The following is a 21,747-nucleotide window of genomic DNA, read 5'->3' as shown; positions in this document are numbered from 1 at the left end:
AATAAATAAATAAATAAATAAATAAATAAAAAATCACAAAAAGTGTTGATCACTGTTTCCCAAAGTCTATGATGACATCCTCAAATGTCTTGCTTTGTCCACAAAACAAAGATATTTAGTTTATTGTCATAAAGGACTGAAGAAACCAGAAAACATTCACAAATCAATAAATCAATTATCAAAATAAATTCCAAACAAATTAATCAATAATAAACAGTTAAAAACTAATCAATTAATCAACGAATTGTTGCAGCTCTAGTGAAGCGTCAATTCATTTCTTTAGCTGCCAACTTGAGGTGCATAAGGTGCATTTTAATTAAAATAAAACCCATTAAATAAACAGACAGCATCCCATTTAAAATATTTTATTGATAAACATACACTTGCTATAAAAGATGATGAACTGAGTGCTCTATTCCTCTAAATGACGAAGCCGCTTTCAGATGTCCAGATAGAGGCAACAATGACACACAGAGGGGAAAGAGGCGTTCAGCTCTGACTCTGGGGAGGCAACACTTGTGATAGAGGCAGACGAGGAGAGATTGCAGGACATTGTTTACTGTCATAATATAGAGGGGGAATAATTAACGAGGGAAGCAGCAAATCACTTAGTGTCATTGGTTTAGCTCATGGGAAGGACTGGAAGAGAAGAGAACAGCGGGTGATAAGGAGAGGCTGATCCATTTCAAATGTTTTTGCTGGTATGGAACTGTGCTTCAAGTCAAAACACACACTGCATTCATACCTGCACATGCGTTACTTCATACGCACACACTCTCACTCACGCACGCCCACACACACACACACAATGTGCCAAGACCCTGAGGTCTGTGTGAGTGTGAAATACTCCTGCACATAAACTAGCCCTCGCATTCATTACATAAGGCACTGATTCGGATGCAGTCAGTCTATGAGAATAAACAATGGCTAAAACATCTTAAAGGGAAAATATTTAAAATCCAAATAACGAGTATAATAATTAATAACATGCATTGTCATTCCTGTAAAATGAATTATAAAGAAAAAGCTTGTGTAAGTTAGCCAGATGCCCCAAAAAATTCAAAAATATCATGATGATGTACAACATAGCAGAGGAAAGTTAAAGTTCAGCTGCAGAGAAGATAACAACCTACATCAAACTCACATCTGAGCAATACTCACTTATAATAACTTATATATGTTCTTCTTTCATGCAAAAAACTGTAAACACAAAACCAAAAATGAACCAGAAGGTATGATGATGATGATGATGATGAGTAAGGCATTATAATGGTCAAGCTACTTCAGGTCGTCCAACCCAAAACCCACTTTATGTCACACTCAGAAAGATTGGAGTCACATGATCAGTGCAGAAGCAGAGCGGGGGTTAATGGATCAAGATCTTTGAGACTGATGTGTTAAAGACTGTAGTGTTCAGCTTTTAGCGTTAACAGACCCTTATTTTAGTGTCTTGACTGTGCTAAGTATGGATGTGCAAAGGCTTATACACACTGATTTCTTGATTAATTCCATGCTACACATATTAAAAGAAGTGTATACATGTGTACAGTTAGGAAGCACACACACACACACACACACAAAATGTGCTGTATGTGTGTGTGTGATGTTGTGTCACTCAGTCCACATGTCGGTCCAGTTTTCGCTCTCAGTAACGTCCATAAAGCTGTTTGTGCATTTCAAGGAAAACATGATGATTCCAAAGCTCCGAGGAGATTCCGAAAGTTTTCCAGAATATTCCAGAATATGATTCAAGGTCCAAGAATTCTTCTCCGCCCAATCGTTGACGTCGACCGTCAGGGGTTCCAGTTCAAATGCAGGTCATCATAGTGTGGTGGGCTGACCTCTGCCTGCAAACAAACATGTGGAAATGTGTTGCAGTCTGAAATCATTACTTTTAATACAGTTTGTTATTCTTGTTAGACAGACTTTTTAAAGGCCTGTGCCCAAATGCATAAACCAGTATAAGTTTCAAACTCAAGTTTGTCTCCTGAGCAAAATGTTTCCTTAAAGCTAAGGGGTTCACCTAGGAGTGTTGCATAAAGCTTCTTAAATTTTCTCCTTGCCTAAGTGTAGCGTGATTAGACTAAGGATTTCACGGCAGCTACTGTCATAATACAGCACATCGGCATTCCGGTTTCCATGGGTACACTAGAGGCTTGCTAACATTCCTTTGGATGCTCAAATGGATGTTTTTGAACAAAAAGTGATGTGGGAGAAAACCGCAACAGTTAAAGCTCTGAAGTGTGTGGTGAGGAAATAAGACCATCAGTCCATTAAATCTGGATTCACGATAGCAGGCAGTGATGCTGAGCCGAAAGCACAGTGTGTTAAATGTGGTGAAATCATTTTTTTCGTTAAGCTCTGCTTTTCTTTTATCTGTTTGGGAACATGGTCCTTGGATTCTTTTTACAGTTAGAAGTGGACCCCAAGTTAAAAAAAGGTTGAAAAGCCCTGGTTTAATACACACTCTACGGCCTGAAAGCACTTAAAACTGAAGCCATTCTGTTCTCATCACTTCAATATTCTAAAGAAGTTCAATCTGTTTAGCTGGAAAAACCTCATCAAATATAAAAAATGTTGGCCCATTTTATAAGATTATGCATGATTTAGCTCCTCTTTCTCTGTCTGGTTTCATCAAGTTCAAATCTACCACAAACAGAGATACTCGAGGTGCTGCAAGGGGAAAAAGAAAAACTGCATTTGAGCCACACAGTACTTTCCTTCAGGGAACCACATCAAAACTAAAAGTAAAAAAAGTAAAAGTATTCAATGGGTAGACTGGCCTTTTTCAGAGTGTTGTATTGTTATATATTAGCACATAAGCAGCATTTTAATGTCACAGATGGTCGAGGTAAAGCTAGATCTAATTCTTTTATACTGTATACCGTTGGGTACTTAAATCTATAACTATATATCCTATTTCATAAATGTTTTAAAAAGCTCAATTTGCAGTAGCTAGTAAGCAAAGCAGTGAGATAAACATGGCGCAAAATATAGTAAAAAGTATGTCTGTAGTAAAAAGTACAATATTTCCCTCAGGAATGTAGTGGGATATAAGTATAAAGTAGCATAATTGTGCAGAAGTACAGCACTGTACAGTAAATGTATTCAGTTACTTTCCACCAGTGACTAAAGCTAATACAAACTTCAAAATAAGAGCATTTGGGAAAGTCTGAAAAAGCTCATTTTAGGAAATCAGACAAGGCAGGCTGCATCAAAAAGTTTTTCCATTTTTTTTAAACTGGCTTTCTGCAGCATTTAGCAAGATCCACACAGGTGCAAAACTTCTGTTCTGTCCTTATTCCTCAAATTCCTGCTGTCACCAGTGTTGTATTTCTAAAAACACTTCTAATAAATATATGAATTCCACATAATTGAAATTATTTAAAAAAAAAGTAGTTAGTTGTGTCTACCTACTACCTACACTTTATTATCCTCCCTCACTATGATGACAGCTTCTTGCTGCATCCCTGAATGTGGAGTAAGAAGCTGCTCAAGTTTTGCGCACTTCTCTTCTTTTGACTCTTAAGTATATTAGTGTAGTTAATAGTAGCTTCTTACAACAAATATAATCAATATATGTGTGTTCAAATGTGTGTGTGTGTGTGTGTGTGTGTGTGTATATGTGTTCTCACCCCGAGATGCAATGTAGCACTCATGACAGCTCAACAGTCCATTACGAATCCGTACGTCAGTCCCTGCAGTGGCGTCACCCAGCTGCCCCTTACACACTCCACACTGAGGAAGACAAATACAATGAACAGTTAATATTAAACGCAGAAAGGGCAGTTTTAAATCAAATATCTAGCTATCAAATATCTAAATATGTCTTAAAACACTAAATATGAGGATTACTGACAATAATGTTTCCTTTTTACTCCTACACTATATCAGTCACCTGTCTTTGATTTTTATGTAAGCATGATGCTGCTCCGGAGATAACTGTGACAGAGTATATGTGCTTAAGTAAACCTCCAAAAACCTTTATACAGAAGACAAATGCTGCCTCTGTGTAAAATAAAATAAAGCATAATGTGCATGTGTGCACTACAGTCGAATAATAAAGTACCTTGAAACACTGCATGTGGAAAAACAGTCCCAGCGTATCGATGATCATCGCCGCTCCTTTTCCCAGAGGTTGAGAACAACCAGAACATAATCTCTTCCCACTAACACACCTACACACACACAGGCAGCAAGAAGAAAATGGATGAGTTATTCAGATACAAGCTCTACTTTCCCACTTTAAAAACATCTTCACTCAGTTAAACGGTGCAGATGGATGGCAAGGATTCTTTCTGACATGTTGTTTTGTGTGTACATGATTACCTGCTGGGTGAGGGAGGCTGAGGTGACGAAGGAGAGGGCTGCTGTTTGCCTGTTACAGCGTCATGTGATTCTGACCTGTGGTTTTAAAAAAACAAGAAAAGAAGCAGAAACATTTCTGTAACATCTTTTGAAAAAGTCAGAAAAGTCACTTGGGATGAAAAAAACAACCCAAAACCTGCATTTTTCAGTGTTTGTGCAAAAAATAAAATGCTGCTTAAAACATGCACATTTTGCACCTTGAAACACAGGTTCACAAATTCTGAGACATTTTTTGTCATCTGTACGGTAGAATGATCCACAATTCAAATGGTTGCCATGTGGACTTAAAACACATTCATGCAATACTTCCTGTCATTTGTTCTCAGTTAAAATCTTGGCATTCGTTTCAATAAGACAGCATGGCCAGCACAAATGTTTGACATTCATATGATGATTTAATAGATGAATTAATGCAGGCTGTTATCGTGCTGCTCACCATCAGGAAATGATAAAGGCACTATGAGTTTATGTGATTAGTGAACATGTATTTGATTATCAGTTAACGTTAGTGTCAGCAGTCATTTAGTGTATTGCTGTATAACACACAATACTCTACAATGGCTCTTCTCCACTTGTGCGACTGTTATACTTTAACTGTTACCTTAAGTATTACTTTATATGCTACCAAATAACCAGTTACATGAAAGAGGGTGTTAAAGACCCCACACATTTGATCAGCCTCGCTGGGAGAAGGACATTACTTGGTCAGTTCAGATGTGAAATAAGAAAAATAACAGAAAGGCAACTACAGTAAGGCAACCACTTCATACACACACACACACACACAAAGCATCCTGGAATACCTTTTAACAATATGTGGCTGGTTTAGCTGAGGGTTGCGGTCCAGAGAGGCCGTCTTCCACAGTTCCTGTTTCTTTGCAGGTTCACCATCACATGCAGAATCTGCAAAAATACATTACAAATTTTTTTTTTTTTCTCACAGAAACTCTGAGGAATACATGACTTAACTGAGACTGAACTAAAAGAGTGCACTCAATAGATTGCAATGCATGTCCCAGTGGAAACTGGCCTGCAACAGTCTAGTAGGTAAGACTTGTTTTTAGCCGAGCAGTTGGTGATGACTTATTGAGGAGTCAGCAGTCAGTATAAAACAGAGCAGTCAATAAAACAGTTTTTTGTGATGAGTTCAGCAGTATCCGAGACAAACTGTAGACAGCAGCTCCAGCCCCACTGGTCATGCACACACGCACACACACAGCCTATCACATAATAATGAGCTGTGCACACACACATGTGGTCAACTCCTGCATATCAGTGTGCATTTCTGCACGCATCTCACCCTGGAAAAAATGCAGCTTTGATGCATGCTGATCCTCGTTCCCTGTGGAGATTCTTTGGCCGTTTTGCTGTAGAGGAGCATTTCCTCCTTCTGTCTTGTTGTTTTCTGGAGCTGAAGAGATTTTCCCTGTCTGACCCGACTGCTGGGTTAACAAACTGGTGGGAGTGAGGGGTGTTACAGTCTCCTCGAGAATCCTTCTCTCCTGGATGATTAACACATAAAATAAAGAGACAACATATGAAGTCTGCAATAGAAATGCCTACATTGGTATTTTTGCTTATTGTGATTATTGTCATTTTTGGATATTTTCAAATGCTTCACATCACTAAAATATGTACAACCTAAGGTCCAGACTACTATTTCTCCTGTCTCTGACATGAATTACAGATCTGCTTCTGTGCTCCTGTTCTTCATAGCACCACCTAGTGTTGTCTTCACATTTTGTACTGAAATGTTAAGACAGAGGCCTTAGCTTTTTTTTTGGTTTTTATTTTCCAATTCAATCAATTTAAACTGGATCATGATCTCTTGCAGCCAGTAGAGACTGCCTACGTCAGCTGTAAAGTGTTTTAGACATACAAAGCAGTAAGTAATGCTTCTGATTTCATGTGTTTGTCAGTCTGTGTGTGATTGTACCTCTTCATTGTGTTTTCTCTCCTCCTCCTCAACCTCCAGCTGTGCTTTCTCCCACTCCTTCTTCAGCTTCTCCTGTTCTTTCTGGTATTGCTCCTGCAGAGGAATACTGAACATGTTAAACACTGTGTGCACAAAAACACACACACAACGCACACACATAAACGCATATATACATGAATACACACATCCAGTACATCCTGTGCCAGAACATTCGTGGAGCCATGCACATACACGCCATTCCACCAGTGTACCTGTAGGAGGCGCTCCTGCTCCTGTTGCCAACTTTCCAGGCGTTTACGCTCCTCATTGGGGTCCCAGACCCAGTGATTAACACGTTTAGCCAAGTTCAACATGGGGGTCTCAATCTACCCAGACCCGATCAACAATCACACACACACACACACACAAACACACACACGTATACGGACCAAAAGGACAGAAAAAGAGGAAAGGTGAGAGGACAAGTCTGACTACAGCGACTACTGGAGACGAAGGGTCAGGACAGGGTCAAATTTAAGGATGAAGGAGAAACAGAAAAAACATAAAGAGCTGGAACTGCTGAGATACTCACAGTCACACTGCTCTCTTCAATTCCCTCTGTGGAAGAGAAACACTCACACATATTAAATTGACATCTACTAAAGGAAATGATACAGAACATCTGTAGCAAAAATCATGCTGTAAACGATACTGTCACACTAAGACAAAATGCAGTAACCTCATATTAAGTCAAAATTTAGTTGAGACCAAGCTGAGTTGAAATTTGCAGTAATATATAACCTTTTATGGCAAAGACCTGTTTAATTTCAAACAAAAAAGATACAAATCATACAAAATAGTTAAATTCTGTTGAAACTGATAGGATAGTTACTAGATATGGATAAAGCTACATTTACTTTTTTTTTTTTTTACCCCTTATGTTACCTGTTTCCTGTAATTAGAATAAATCAATTTTGAGGAACATATTTTCCTTCTGGCCTGTAGTGCTATTTTGTTTTGTGAGTTGAAGGGTTTGGGAGATATCAGCTGCAGTTTCATGTAGGAGCTACTTTCTTTCTGGTAGAAAAGAAAGTAGTTTCAGTTGATCCTTCTATAGAAAAACGTATTTTGGAATGAATTGTCCCTTGAAACTAGTCATGCTAAACATAGGATAATAGGCATAGCTTAGTGAAGTAGCAGAAATTGCCACCTCAGTTTGTGAGTCTAGTTGAATTCATTCATTTGATGTGGCTAAGCTACTTTTAATTCACGTATTCAGATGTATTCAATTGTAACTGAATAAATTATATTGATTTTTCAAGGTAATTATTTACAAATGGTAGATGCAAAGCTAAAAGAACACATTATTGGCTGATGCTGTTTTCCTCATATTTAGTTTTTCCAAAAGGTAGAGTGCAGTTTTTTAGTTGTATCTATGGTCTAAGTCAATGATTTTTGTCCTAAAATACTTGGTCTAGTAAGACATAAAATGAAGGTGTTACATCCTACATCCATCTGCTGCAGTTTATCTAATAACCCTGAACTTTAAACCCTTTATTCCCAACTTCAGCTTGTCTGTAGTTACTGCTCTCTGTAGGACAGTATGCTTCTTTGTTATTTCTGGTTTTACCTGTGACAGTAGGAGAATAATCTTGCATGCTGTTTGGTGATGTAGCTGGCTCAGCCTTTTTTTCCTCCACCAGTCTCTCAGATGACACTGTTGCACCATTGACCTGAAAGTCAAATGTTCAACTTAATGAATAAAACATCAACTGGGAAGTGGATCTGTCTCTATTTATATATATATTTATTAAAAATGAATGGACCAAGCCTGTGTTTTTGAAGGTTGTAGCATAAATCACTTGCACTTAAATGATCAGATCTTATTGTTTCAAGTCCCAAATCCCGAACATTATTTTGGATTTTTCCAGGCAGTCGCTGGCTTCAGTTCATGTAAATGCAATATTAAAATCAACTTGATGAGAAACTTGCTTTACATAGGTCGTCCATCACAGTGAACAGCTGAAGAGGTCAGGCTCATGTCTCTCCTCAGCTTCTCTTTAAGACAAGATATAAGTTCTACAACAAAGCCTTCATCTGGATATAATTTGGTGTTAAATGCAACATATGGTTGTGCATAGCGCTGAATGTACTTGTGTGACTTTATTAATTTTAATCATTTTTAATGGCTGTTGTTTGCTTTATGTCTGAACTGAATTACTGTATTAATTGTTTCTGTACTGCAGTGTCGAGTCTAAGACAAATTTCCCCGTGGGCACATTAGAGGAAACTCTATTCTCTTCTCACATCCTTCTATTTCTGTTCTCATTTTGTGGTAATAAAGATGAAGCAGTGATTTCATGTGGGAAAAATTCCACTGCGTTGGTGTCAACTGCTTCCAAGACCATAGTCAGCTGCAGAGCTGTAACAATTTAATGCAACTAAATTCACAGTATCCTTTTTTTAACAGCACCCATGTTTGCTTTCAGTTTATCCCCTGAGTTTAATTTTCCACTAACAGCTCATGAAAAGATAGAACCAACAGCTGACTCCCATGTCTCAGGTGTCAAGGCTTTCCATAAACACTTGAATGCAAAAGGATCAGGTGTGAATCTACCGTGATGCCACCCACTGGTTTATGGATGATAGTTTTAAAGCCTCAAGTTTGGCATTATGGCTGTCAGCATCCTAGTTTTTTTTAACCTGAAGTGACCATATTTGGACGAGCTGGAGAGGGTACATTGCTACGCTACTATCCTGATTGGATCTGACGCCAGACAACTGGTAACTTGAAAATTTCCAACCTCCTAGTACAATGAAACGCTGTGAACTGGGGGCTGCATTCCAGACAACGTCGGCGGTTGGAATTTCCCAGATGAAATATCTAACTTCCAACCTCAAAGCATTCCTGGTGCACAATGTCAAAAGTAAACAAAAAACATGGCTGACCCTGACAAAGTGATGAGTTTCTTTTGTAAGTGTACACACAGTTGAACCCTCAGCAGTGCGGCCCTCTTACATAAACGGCACAGATAAGGTGCACTTCTGCATTGGCTTCACTTTTCAGACCCGGAAATCTACAGTCTATGACCAAGATGGAAAAATCATGAGAACCGTTCACACAAACAACATTAGCTGACTAACCCCCATGAAACACAGGTATGGTCCTTTAATGTGTCACTTGTAATATTACCTGTCCGTTGCTTTGGACATCTGGGTGATATGGCTCCACGACAGTCTGTGTGAGCTCTGTCACGATAGTTGTCGTGATGATACAGTTTCGGCCTCCAATCAGGGAGCTGATGGCTGAGGCTGAAGACGTTGTTGATTTTTCTGTCTGTGGAGGCACCGTCTGCTCTGCTGTCTCCTGATAGGTCGCAGTCTGCTCAGAGGAGGGAACGTGATCTTTCTCCGTCTGTTTGGAGGGAACGTCTTTGATCTCCTGTGTTGAGTGCAGAGCAGAGGGAGGTGGACTGGAAACAGATAAATCCTCTGTCACCTCTCCATTCACACGCACCAACCCGTCCATCTGAGTGGGACACAAGCAGAGAAGTCAGGATTACAGGAATAGTTTAGTTTTGAATTTTTTGTTTGTTTGTTTCTTTTGTTTACTGAGAGTGACAAACACTCAAAGACTGTGTCTGTGGGCAGTTCAAAGATATAGATAAGAGTTCTTAAAGTCTCGTCTTGCTCAGATGATGTTTAAAGAATCAGTTGCAGCTCCTGTTGAATCCCACTCCTATCACTTTGATTAATTTTCCTCTGATCTTAATATTTTCTTCACAAATTCCCTTGAAAATAAATATAAAATTCTCCCTCATATAGAATTGCCTGGAACTACATTTTATAGGTTCAGTTTAAACTGAAATTTAGTTATCCACAAAATTATAGAAATTAAGATGCAATCCAACATTGATTAGAGAACATGGGAAAAATTACAACCACACAAGCAACAACCCGAAGCCAAATTACACATAATGAAACGAAAATGGATCAGAGGTTTGACCTCTGTCAGTAGAGAAATGAATAGGGCTGCAACTGAAGATTATGTTCATTGTTGATTATTTTCTTGATTGATCAATTAGTTGTTCGGTCTAAAAAAAAAATTAAAAACATTAAGCAGTGTTTCCCAAAGCCCAAGGAGACGTCCTCAGATGTCTTGTTTGTTGTTTTGTTTGCTTTCACAGAGGAGTAAAGGAACTAGAAAATACTGAAGCTGAAAACAAAGAATTTTAACTTTCTTAAAAAACTACTCAAACAAATTAGTCCACTGTCAAAATAATTAGCAACTGATTTGATAGTTCACAACTAATTCACTAATTGTTGCAGCTCTAGAAATGTATCTACATTAATATCTGAATCACATGCGGGTCAGTAAGATGAGCAGTCGTCCTCTGGAGAGGCGCAAAGCTTTTTGAGAGCAGATATGGTTTCATGATAAACCGTGGTTAGTTTTACTGTTTCAAATTTTAATTATCATTAAAACCACGTTTGATTACTGCATTTTAAACATTAAACATTTTAAATTGTTGAGAGGTTTTCAATATAAAACTGGAAATGATTCATACTGTTATATCTCTAGTTGTTAGTGACTAAGTTTGACATATTATTCAAAATACTTTCCCTAAACTAAAAATGGTATCTATGTCACTGGGTGAGAAGTTGAAATGCTCAAACTTCCTCAACAAAACAAACACCTCCTTTCATTCAAGCATAAGATGAGGTGTTGAGATGGAACAATGAAGTATCAGATGACGCTGATTGATATGACTGCCTGACCCGGAGCCCTCACCTTGACAGGTTTGTGTCCAGGCTGTGTGCTTCGGGGCTGGCAGTAGGGTTTGGCTGCCAGCAGGGGGACGGGTCTGGGTGATACGGATGGAGGGGAGGGGAGTGTGTGTACAGGCTGCGTGGTGTGAGGCTGTGCTTGTGCAGTCTGAGGCGGCGCGTGTTTGGTTTGAGGCTTTGCATCTTCTGTAATCGGCTGTTGTTGATGTGTGGTTGGAGACTCCATCTCTGTGGACTGAGGTTCATCAAGTTGTAACGACTGAGGTGGCACTTTTTCAGAGTTTGTGACCGGGGTGAGGGGACTGCCAGCTGTGGGGGTGCTGGAGGAAACAGAAACTGACATCTCCTGCTCAGGAGTCGTATCTGTCTCCATGTCTTCGGGTGTTGTGGGTGTCTGGTCTGTTATAACAGCTGGTTCTGGTTTGTCCAGAGGTTCTGATGTTTCAGAGTCATTAACCGGTGGTGCACTTTTGTGCTCCTTGTCCATCTGATTTGGGTCCTGTTTGGGTTTTGAAGTGGATCTGGGTAGTTTTAGGCTGTCTAGTGTTGCATCACTGATTGTAAAACGAAGAGCGTAGCGCTGTAAAACCATGGCAGCCTCCTCTGGAGTCGCTGCATTCCTGTAGGCTTCACACAGCTCTGCCTCTCTGCGCTCCCTAAAAAAGAAAAGAAAGTAGAGAAATCCAAAGCATTTGGTTCTACATAGTGTTTGTGACATTGCATATTACTTCATTGTACATGATCGAGGCCTCATCCTTACTTCTCCTCAACGATCTCTTTGTAGGTCTTGATACTTTTCCTCTTGTTACTATTGCGTCCCTCATCCTTCATCTGTTTCTCTATCCTCTTCCTCTCTTCTTCTTTCTTGATCAGTTCCTGGGATGCGCTGCGACGGCGATTCTTCCAGCGAGCCAAATCCTGTCACAGGTTCATAGTGTCAAATACATAGCCTTTTACCAGTGATATTGACACTACCATAGATATAGAAACGTAAATACCTCATTGGTCGCTGCTGTATATCTCTGCAATGCATCTGCGTGGTTGCCATATTGGGGAGGTCAAGATCTGCTAGTAAATCCTATGATGCAGCTAATTGAAATATAGACTTCACCACACATTCAACTGTAACTCACTTAACTCTGAATTAATCTGTCATGAAATTTGGTTTGTTATAAATGTGAAAAATGCAACATGATAGAGGTGTTTTGCTGGAATTGAATTCAGTCATTGGGGGCGGATATAAACAAATCTATGCCAAACCATTACCTTTACACCTGCAGGCTCTGATGAATAGGCAAGATCAATTTATATTTAACTTATTTAGAATTTCAGCTTTTCTCAGTTTCTCCAAAAATGTAGATTTCCAAATCTATTATGCTGTTGCAAAGCTGCCTGGTTGCTTATTATTATATTAATCATTAGATCCTTTCATTAATAAAACTAACAAGACTAATTTTGTTCCCCAGACTCCCAAAGATACGTATGATAATTTCACTTCTGCAGGCTGGAGAGTTTGCAAACATCAAATATTTTTATTTATTTATTTATTTATTTATTCACTTTTGACACTGACACATACAATTAAATTTTTGGCTAAACTCAATTTCTCATGTTTATAACAAACCAAATTGAATGAAAATCAGTTCAGAATTAAGTGAGTTACAGTTGATTCTGTCATAAAGGCTGCAACTCTCAAGTCACACTGTATTATTTACTCATGGATCATGACCTCCATAATGTGACAGACAGGAAGAAGCACCTCAAATCTATGCATGTTTCTATATCTATGGACACTACATGCGCTCTCACTCTATCTAAACATATAAGAAGTCTCTTACGTCTTGCCAGTGGTCCTCATCTTCCATAAAGCTGTTGTACTGTTCATGCATGCGCTCATATCGTGATTGGCTCAGTGGTGGTAAGTGTCCCACCTCCTCCTCGTTAAGCATGTCACCCATGCTCACACTCCTAGAGAGGAACAAGACAGTAAAATCTCAGATAAATTACTGAATCATTTGATCAAACATATTCAGTTTATCGAAGTTGGTTCTGAAGAAAAGCAAATATTTCATTTTAATGAATTCATTGTTTATTTCCAACACAACATTTCAACAATATACACTGTAATAAAAATAATACACATTCCATAAACAAAAATATGGCAGCCCTGAGAGGCAAGTGAGGAAAACAATTCAGGTGATCCCTTCCCTGAAGTGGAAAACACAGCATTGCGTCATATGCCACACGTCAAGTGTAAGCAGCAAAGAAAACTATTTAGATCAGACATAGAAAATGCATCACCAGAATACTTTTTCTTCACTTGTCTTTCAGAGCTTCTGTACAAAAAGGAGGGAAAAAGAAAAGTCAATTTTTAAATGTACAGATGAAAAAAAAATAAACATCTTAAACAAAAATGGTCTGCCAGAAATTACTACTGATTTCTACAAGATATGATCACAAAGCAAGACATACACAACCAATACAAGTCCACTAAACATAAATACTACAGTTCTTATTGTAGTAGTTGTGTATGTCCCACACCTCCACACAGCAACAAAAAATATTCTACTGTTTCCATAAATTAATCAAAAAGCAATAAAACAAGCAACTGAGCAAACATAACTAACTTATTTTGGCAGGCAAAACAATAATTCAACTCAATAATAAGTTATTAGTTGAGTAGGTTATATTGGTGTGTGTATATTTCAATAATTAGAGGGATAGTTTGGATTTTTTGAAGTCCGGTTGGATAACATACTTATCAAAAGTCAATGTATTACCTACACTAGATGGCAGTACTGCTGCAGACAGGGTCAGCAGCAAAACGATTTTTTGCCACCTAAAAAATGGCCACCTAAAAAGTGTACACTACATTAAGGATTTTCACCACTTTATCTTACCGCCAGACATCCTTTTCCATTGGGAAACTGCATTTACATAAGCCAAAAACTGATATCTCCAAAGCAACCAGACTGCGTTCATTTTATATCACAGGACAAAGGAGATGGTGTCCTGCCGCTCATCGACTGGCTAAGTTGTTTGTGTTATCATGCGACTTAAGAGATTTAAAGGGTTAGTTCAGATTCACCAAAGTCACAATAACATAAACAAACTAATCGATTGAGGTAGCATCAGTCCAGCAACTCCTAGGATGCCGACTGCCAGCTTCTGTAGGTAAAACACTGACTACTGACTTACTGACTATTAAGTTTCTCATGCAACCTCACTGCAAGAAAAAACAAACTATCCCTTTAAGTATTTTTAAACCAAAAAAAGCAAAGATAAGAATTACAAGAAGAAATACATTAAAGTAAAATATGACAATAAAAAGATGGATGTTAGTAAACATGTGAATATGTACAGCAGAAAATAATGTTATAAAATAATGTCTCGTATATTTCTGGATCGTACTCTTGAAATCAAACGTGCACAGCGTGTATATATTGTTTTCATGCAGAAGCTCATCCAGGCTCACACTGAAAGACTTACTCAGTGTCCTCAGACATAAAAGCAACTCGCCGGCTCATCCTAAAACAATAACAGAGTAAAGTGAATGAGAGGAAAGCGCTGTGACAGAGTGAATGAATGGGTAGCAGGATGTTAATGTTGCACTTCATATCCCAAAGGGAGGCATCTACTTAAGATCTGTCATCACTTCAGCCCAAGAAAATAATCATTTGAGTAACTGAGTAATCGCTCTGGCTCCCACTGACTTCTATTCAAAGACGTTAAGTGAAATAACCGCAGACTGGATGAATGGCAGAGCTAAATCTGACACGTGGCATAATGAAGACACATGCAAAAAGATCTCAGCTGGCATCTCACATCATGGGAGGCAGATCATCGTCCTCCAGCCAGAAGGGTTTCTTTCGTGGTTCTTCATGCACATCCCTTTTTCTCTCCTCCACCTTTTCCTCAACTCTTTCCTCCACGCTCTGCTTTGCCTCCACCTTGCAGGTCTGGGCAGCAGCAGGACTGGGTGGAGGGGTGGGCGATGGAGGAGAGAGGGGCTCAGTCACATTTGTGACAGAGGAGTCAGGGACTTTCATGGGTCCCTCATGCTTTCCATCCTCCTCCTGCCTCTCCATCAGCCCTGCACGCTTAGAAAGGGTTGGGGCTTTGGAGGGCGGGCCCAGAGGTTCTGCTGCCACGGTAACGATGCTGCTAAAATCCAGTGACAAAGCCAAGATTACCAGGAAATACGGCTCAAAGGTTAAATCAAGACTGAATCACAGGCAACAGCTGATCTGCTCTCTGTTTGCTGAAACTTTTAACTTTTGAAAACACACCGAGTTGGTTTCAAAAATATTTTCTCTTATGGTATCTCATGCAGATGGTTTTGGTTTTATTTGCTGAGCTTGTGAGATATCAGCAATGTGTCTGAGATTCTGCCTGAACTCCAAAACAATAGAGGTGAATGAAATTTTGTTTGTGGTGTTTAAAACAGTCAAAAATAACATGTATGAAAATCAAAAGCAACATATCTTTCCGGAAACAGTTGTCTGGATAATCCACAGATCTTATTGTGATCAGTTTTTATTGGAACTACCTATTTCTGAAGATATATAATAAGATATATAATTTGTCTCTCTCTTCTTCCCCTTTTTATAGTGTTTTGGTCCCCCTTCTGTATGTGAGAACATTACTAAGTTGCTGGAGTACCGCTAACCAGTTAAAAAAAATTGTTGACAAATAATTATCTGCCTCTGATTGCTTCAGCAAAATTAATCGGCCATGACAGCATGTGGTTGGTATTTTTTTTTTTCATCTTGTGTGTGTGTGAGCATGACAAAATGTGGTCCTGGGGAAACCTACCGCAGCGGGAACTGCCACTGAGGAGATTCTGAGTACTTTGCAAGGTGTTTATCTACTTATCTGTGGACAGATTTTGTCAACTTGATAGTGTGATAACCGTGCAAGATGGAGTCATGAAAATTCACAGGTGTGTGTCATGCGATAATGTACTTATAACTACAGAGCACTCATTGTTCCGAATGTCAACATGTTGTCGGGTGTCGTGGCTGGTGTGATCCCATTGCATAACAGTCTCTAGTTACTTGTATCTTGGGCCTTTGCACACTTTAACTGACAACACCTGGCAAATAAAACCAAAACTATTTGTCTGGCTAGATATCACTTGAGGAAAGGCAAAAATATATTTCTGGAAACGCTTTATTTCACATGTCTATGATTCCCAAATAATGAACTTGGATGTTTCATGGAGAAACAACTGTTCTTTGGTACCACAAACCAGATTCCACAAATGTTGGGGTGCTGTGTAAATCTTAAATAAAAACAGATTGCAATCAAATTCAAATTAAGCATATTATTTGCATTAAACACATTAAATATCTTGTCTTTGTATTGTATTCAATTTTATGTAGGTTGAAAAGGTTTCACAAATCAATGCATTTTGGTTTTATTTACTTTTTACACATTGTCTTAACTTTTTTTCAGGGTTGTAGTTATTGGAAAAAAAAGTTGTACACTGCTAGTGATATGGCACATCAACTGAACCATCAAATGCGTGGACTTTGTCTTCAGGCAAACATACAATTCATCATATGAGGAGAATTAAAGAATTGAGCAGTTTGTTCAAAGACATTTTATTATCCCTATAACTAGTACCAAATTACATAGCTATTTCCAAAAAACTTCCAAGGCATTATTAGAAAATTAGTCTTTTTTTTCTCTAATTCGATCCAACCCAAGAATTTCAAACACTAGAGAGTAGAGCAGCAACTGTCTCTGCCCCTCGAGTGATTCAGCAGTGATTTACACTCACAATACAAAGATAGACAAACGCTCCATGCTCAATTAGAATCACAACCAAAGTCATGCCAAACAAAGCAATGGTTAAACCTCAACAATAACAAGAAGTTAATTCAAACCAAGCACAATCTTTGCCAAACCATATGAGAACCAGAGTTCCAAGAATCCAACCACAACAGCAAATCAAAGTGGACCCGTCCTTTCATATTCAAATAACACAAATGTAACCACATCAAGCATCCAGCTGCAGGCACTCAAACACGCTGGCATGGAGCCAAAACAACAACAACACAGTCAACTCAGATCAACTATAAATAATCCACAGAGGCTTATTAATGTTAGTGCTGCAGGCCATACAACTCGTCAACATAATTAAACCTTCATCCTCGCCATAAAATGTACTTTGTTAGTTGCAGTAGTTGACCAACACCACAATCTCCAACTATTGAAACACAGTAAATACCTTTCACTAGCCATCTTCTCTGTGAGTTTAGGTCTGTTGTGTAGCGGCTTCATAGCAGAAACTGGAGCGACGCTGTATTTAACTGATCCAGGTACTGGTAGGAACTGTTTGACAGACTGGTTTGCTCTGGCTGCAGTTGTTTTTTGAAATGATCTCGTCCTTCGAGCCATCATATCATCCTTCTCCGGGTCAGGTGCAGGCCCGTTTTCATCAATATCATCCTCATCATCGTCATATTCACGTTCTCTGTGAGATGTTGCTCGGACCACAGTCGTGTCAGGGTGTGGTTGAGGTGTTTCCATGGGAACTCTTGGTTGCTGTTGCTCCACTCTGTGAGAGAAACTCCTATCATTGAAATCACTAAACATCAAGCTGGAGAATTTCTTTGAGGATGCAAACCACACCAAGCGTGTTAGTTCCTCCGCACTCCGTTAGTTTCCACACAAATCTGAGCCCACCTGACATTCAGTTTCTTGCTCCGCTCTTCCTGCACTGCCCTTTTACTCCGCGGAGCAGCATCTGTGGTGACCTCCCCTTGTGTGCAGCGTTTGGAGGCGGGCAGAGGCAGGAAACGGTTGTAAGTCACTGTGGCAGTGCTTTGTTTATGGAAAACTCCTGTCCTCCTCGCCATCATGTCGTCTTTCTGAAGATCTGGGATCCTGTCCTCTTCCTCCTCATCCTCCTCCTCCTCTGTTCTCCGTTCATACTGAGCCAGACGCGCATCCAGCTCAGCAGGAGCGGGAGGTGTTTCGGGGGCACAGGGTGGGAGGTCAGCAGAGGGAGGGGAAGTTTGACTGAGGTCAGCTCCATCTACCTGGCTGTGAGAGCAGCACATAGAGCTCAAATCGCAGCAACAAAGATGGATAATTTATACCCAAAGTTGCAACTACGGTCTTAAATCCAGGCAGTCACATGCAAAGAAGTGGGACACAAATGGTTACTAGGAGTGCAAAATACAGAGTGTGAATAAGGAAGAACACCTGAAAACCATTCAAGAGAGTGTCTTAGCAACAAATAGATAAGGGTTAGAAAAAACATGCAAAACTAATGCAAATCTATAAAAACGACATGTGATGACACTCTGAGCCACAACAAACACTTTGACCATCAGAGTTATGTTATAACGTCCATCTTTAAAGGGGAATGTTTTGATTTTATGGACAAATTCTGAAACAAATGTATCGGTAGTGAACAGATATTGGAATATCTCAGGGAAAGGAAAGGTTGAGATAAACCAAAAACGCATGAACTGTACATTTTTAAAGTGATGTGGCCTGAATAGGACTTTTTCAGGTTGATATAGTCACTGATATTTGAGATTTGAAGCGGTAATGTGTAGTAGTTAGTAGTAGAAGGTAGTTCCAAAAAGGAAATCACCAGAGTAACCAGTAACTGCTGTTCACTATACTCCTTGTTGTAACTTTCTTTAGCTGTAGCTATCCTCCTAATTGCCATGAGCTCAGTTAGTACTGTAGCTAGTGACCCTTAGCTGACTTTAGTCCAGCCAGACCTGCTGCTTAGAGCCCTGGGTGAGTGTTGTTGTTTACATCACAGGCAATGGAACCAGGCTCAGCAGCATCTCAGTGAACACGGCCGGACCATAACTGAACACAGCCTCCGAGACCAACAGAGGCCAGCTAGACGACAGGGAATACTGTACTGAGGGGATTTACAGCAGCTCCAACCAGGACTCTGACTCTGGAGGCGATGAAGACGGATGGTGGGGACAGAGGAGATGTGAAGCGGAGAGGAGCAGCGAATATTTTCACATTTAATGCAGAGAATAAGGATTTATTTTCAACCTAACCAGAACTGGTGATTGTTGAACAGTAGAAAGACTAACCAAGATGCTTTAGTAAGTTTTATTTGGTTTCTGTTGAGTTTGAAGTGAAGTTTTACATTAGGTTTGTGCATTATCACGACAACAGTTGTAAGACTGTAAGTATTTTCCTTTCTTGGCATTTTGTGAGTTTATTTTGTTTATTTATCAGACTATAAAAGCTAAGCCAGCTTGTGAAAGTAGCAAACTCACCGCTTGCACACACCTTCCAGCTGATACTACAGTGGGATCAGACAAATGTCTCATGAGGTACAAAGAGTTAGCTGGGCCAGTTGGTTAGCATGCTAAGTTCAGTAATATCTCTTAAACACAATACATAGATGTTTATGAAATAAAGTTATAACTCTTAGTACACAAGTACATACAATTCTGGCTATATCTTAAACATTGCAGCTTTAAATATTCTTACATAATGGCCAAAATACTCTTTTTTACATTGCATATAATACATTTCTTTTTTTATAATAATATCCCTTATTTGTTTGATAGCTTACTTTTTCATCAACTATGTCCCTTAGACACTGTTTAAAAACTACCTTAAACATGGTATTTCTCAACTTCAATTTACTTGTACTACTGCCTGTCCAGTACTGTGATGAGTTAGTATTAGGCCATTTATCTATCTCTACTTGTCACAGAAGCATGTGCATGCATGTGTGTGTGAGTGTGTGTGTGTGTGTGTGTTTGTTTCCTATTAAAACTACAAGCAAATAAGTTCAATGCAGAGAGGTACATCCAAACTACCTAATTTACTCATTCAAATAGGGCTGACATTTAAATTTTTTTCCAAAATGACAGTGACAAGCAATTAAATTCAATATCTTAATAACTAATGGAATAAAAAGGCACCAATTTATTCCTAAATGCAGTCCATACAAATGCAAGATACTTTGGATTCAAGCCGCTGCAGCCTAAGTTGTATTTGGCCTCGTCCATACCTGTGTTCCCGCTCTGAAAGCTGGGAGCCCAGGCCAATGGTAGGCATGGCTACAGTTGCCTTGGAAAGGAGTCGCCTTAGCAACTCCATCTCCTCCCCTTCACTTGACATGACTGTGTCTATTGGCTGCTCGATCTCAGTCACGCCCCCAAAGGTCACAACTTTGCTGTGACCTCGTCCAGCCTTTGCTGATCCGCTGAAAGGACTTCCATAATTTTTCTCCAGACAAGCCTGACACACAGGGGCCGGGCTAGTCTCACTGTAGATACAATCTCACACGTGAAGACAGACAAACAAACGCACACACACACACACACACACAACAACAGCCAGCAGAAGAGCAGAGGGGAAAAGAAAGAGGGTGGAAAAGAAATCATGAGCAACTGGACGCAGAGGATCAGACTGTGGAGACAAAGGAAGGATGAGGTGGAAATAATGAATGAGGCAGGATGTAGTGTGGATGGACAGAAGAGGACAAAGCATGTGGTTGTGGTCTTAAATACTTTCAACACACGTGTACATTCACACATACACACCAGGCTTATTATCCACTCTAGGTAGCCAAATTTTCCTGGTAACTGCTGCTCCTCTGAGAAGACAAAAAACCCTTTATCCTATCTAATGACATCAGCATGGAAAGAGAAAAACAAAGACGAAGCAGTGCTCACAGCCAACAGTCGCCTCTCTTATGGTCACACACACAGTCTCATACACACCGGCCAATTCCCTTCTCTGTTTCAATGCCTGTCAAAGAAGACTGAAGAGGACTGAAGTGCACAATAGTGAGCAGAATAAACAAGCAGATGAGAACATGGGGAGCAACAGAGAAAAGAAGAGAGGGGGAACTAAATCTGAGGAGATGTGCAGCTGCTTACAAGAGGATATAAGAGATTTAAGACAGAAGAGATCTGAAAATGAATACTGACAAGCAGATGATGGAGGTACCTTTTGAGGTTTTTTAAGTACTTCTGATTGTGTTTCTAACAGAAAAAGATTGTGATGTGACCTTAGATCTGTGTTATGTAATATAAATTTAAACTGAAGGCTCCAAGAGACAACTATTTGCATTATGTGTTGAGAATCTTTTTCATTAATCAATGAATAAGTTACTGTATAAAATGTTACATTTTGTAAAATTATTAAATAATTTTGGCAAATGAACTCTTGCCAAGACTTAGCTGTGAGGACTGATACCACTGTCATGTCTCTACAGTGAATATGAAGCGACAGTGAGGAGCTGGTTAGTTTAGTTTAGCACAGAGAATTAAAATGGGGAAACATCTAACTTCACTCAACCTAGACGCAACTCTGAAGATCACTAATTAGGAATCTAGCTAACTAGGAATCCTATCTTATCTGACTTCATCGTATCTCATTTCAGGTTAGGAAATCATAAATACGCAATCCAACATCACTTTTAAACTTTTATGTCTGTTACCTAGCAACCAACACTACTTTTCTCATCTTGCCAAGCTAAACAACTAGTAACTGTTGATTTTCTATCATTAAAACTCACTGAAACATGTATAAATGAAGCAGAAATGATGACGGACACTTTGAGATACATAAGTTAGGGGTGTTGGTAACATCTGTAGAGAAATCTAAAGATGTCTATCTTGTATCCAGCATCCATTGTGTAAAAGCAATTAAAGAGCAGTCATATG

The 21,747-nt window shown here is 39.3% G+C and overlaps 1 protein-coding gene across 8 annotated transcripts in view; it reads right to left on the bottom strand.

Moving 5' to 3' along the window:
• Positions 1 to 349: 349 nt before the first annotated feature.
• limch1a (LIM and calponin homology domains 1a) overlaps positions 350 to 21,747 on the bottom strand; it is a 41,272-nt gene continuing 19,874 nt past the window's right edge. For 2 of the 8 annotated variants that reach the window (XM_084715100.1, XM_084715104.1), the window contains 19 exons: positions 20,085 to 20,342; positions 17,765 to 18,124; positions 17,307 to 17,651; positions 14,897 to 15,235; positions 14,561 to 14,599; positions 12,910 to 13,039; positions 11,832 to 11,989; positions 11,076 to 11,727; positions 9,477 to 9,812; positions 7,914 to 8,016; positions 6,876 to 6,901; positions 6,556 to 6,669; positions 6,305 to 6,397; positions 5,669 to 5,870; positions 5,172 to 5,271; positions 4,330 to 4,404; positions 4,070 to 4,178; positions 3,636 to 3,738; positions 350 to 1,847 (listed from right to left, as the gene is read on the bottom strand). In XM_084715100.1, coding sequence (XP_084571226.1) covers positions 1,822 to 1,847; positions 3,636 to 3,738; positions 4,070 to 4,178; positions 4,330 to 4,404; positions 5,172 to 5,271; positions 5,669 to 5,870; positions 6,305 to 6,397; positions 6,556 to 6,669; positions 6,876 to 6,901; positions 7,914 to 8,016; positions 9,477 to 9,812; positions 11,076 to 11,727; positions 11,832 to 11,989; positions 12,910 to 13,039; positions 14,561 to 14,599; positions 14,897 to 15,235; positions 17,307 to 17,651; positions 17,765 to 18,124; positions 20,085 to 20,342 — 3,568 coding nt within the window. In that variant the 3' untranslated portion in view covers positions 350 to 1,821. The remainder of the gene's footprint in view (positions 1,848 to 3,635; positions 3,739 to 4,069; positions 4,179 to 4,329; positions 4,405 to 5,171; positions 5,272 to 5,668; positions 5,871 to 6,304; positions 6,398 to 6,555; positions 6,670 to 6,875; positions 6,902 to 7,913; positions 8,017 to 9,476; positions 9,813 to 11,075; positions 11,728 to 11,831; positions 11,990 to 12,909; positions 13,040 to 14,560; positions 14,600 to 14,896; positions 15,236 to 17,306; positions 17,652 to 17,764; positions 18,125 to 20,084; positions 20,343 to 21,747) is intronic. The other 6 variants (XM_084715101.1, XM_084715102.1, XM_084715103.1 and 3 more) reach the window with 6 other exon arrangements.

Source organism: Lutjanus erythropterus, chromosome 3 (genome assembly GCF_056507025.1).
Source record: "Lutjanus erythropterus isolate fLutEry1 chromosome 3, fLutEry1.hap2, whole genome shotgun sequence".
Classification (NCBI taxonomy): Eukaryota; Metazoa; Chordata; class Actinopteri; order Lutjaniformes; family Lutjanidae; genus Lutjanus; species Lutjanus erythropterus.
The sequence above is the reverse complement of the archived record's forward strand: the minus strand, read 5'-3'. Positions and strand labels throughout refer to the sequence as shown.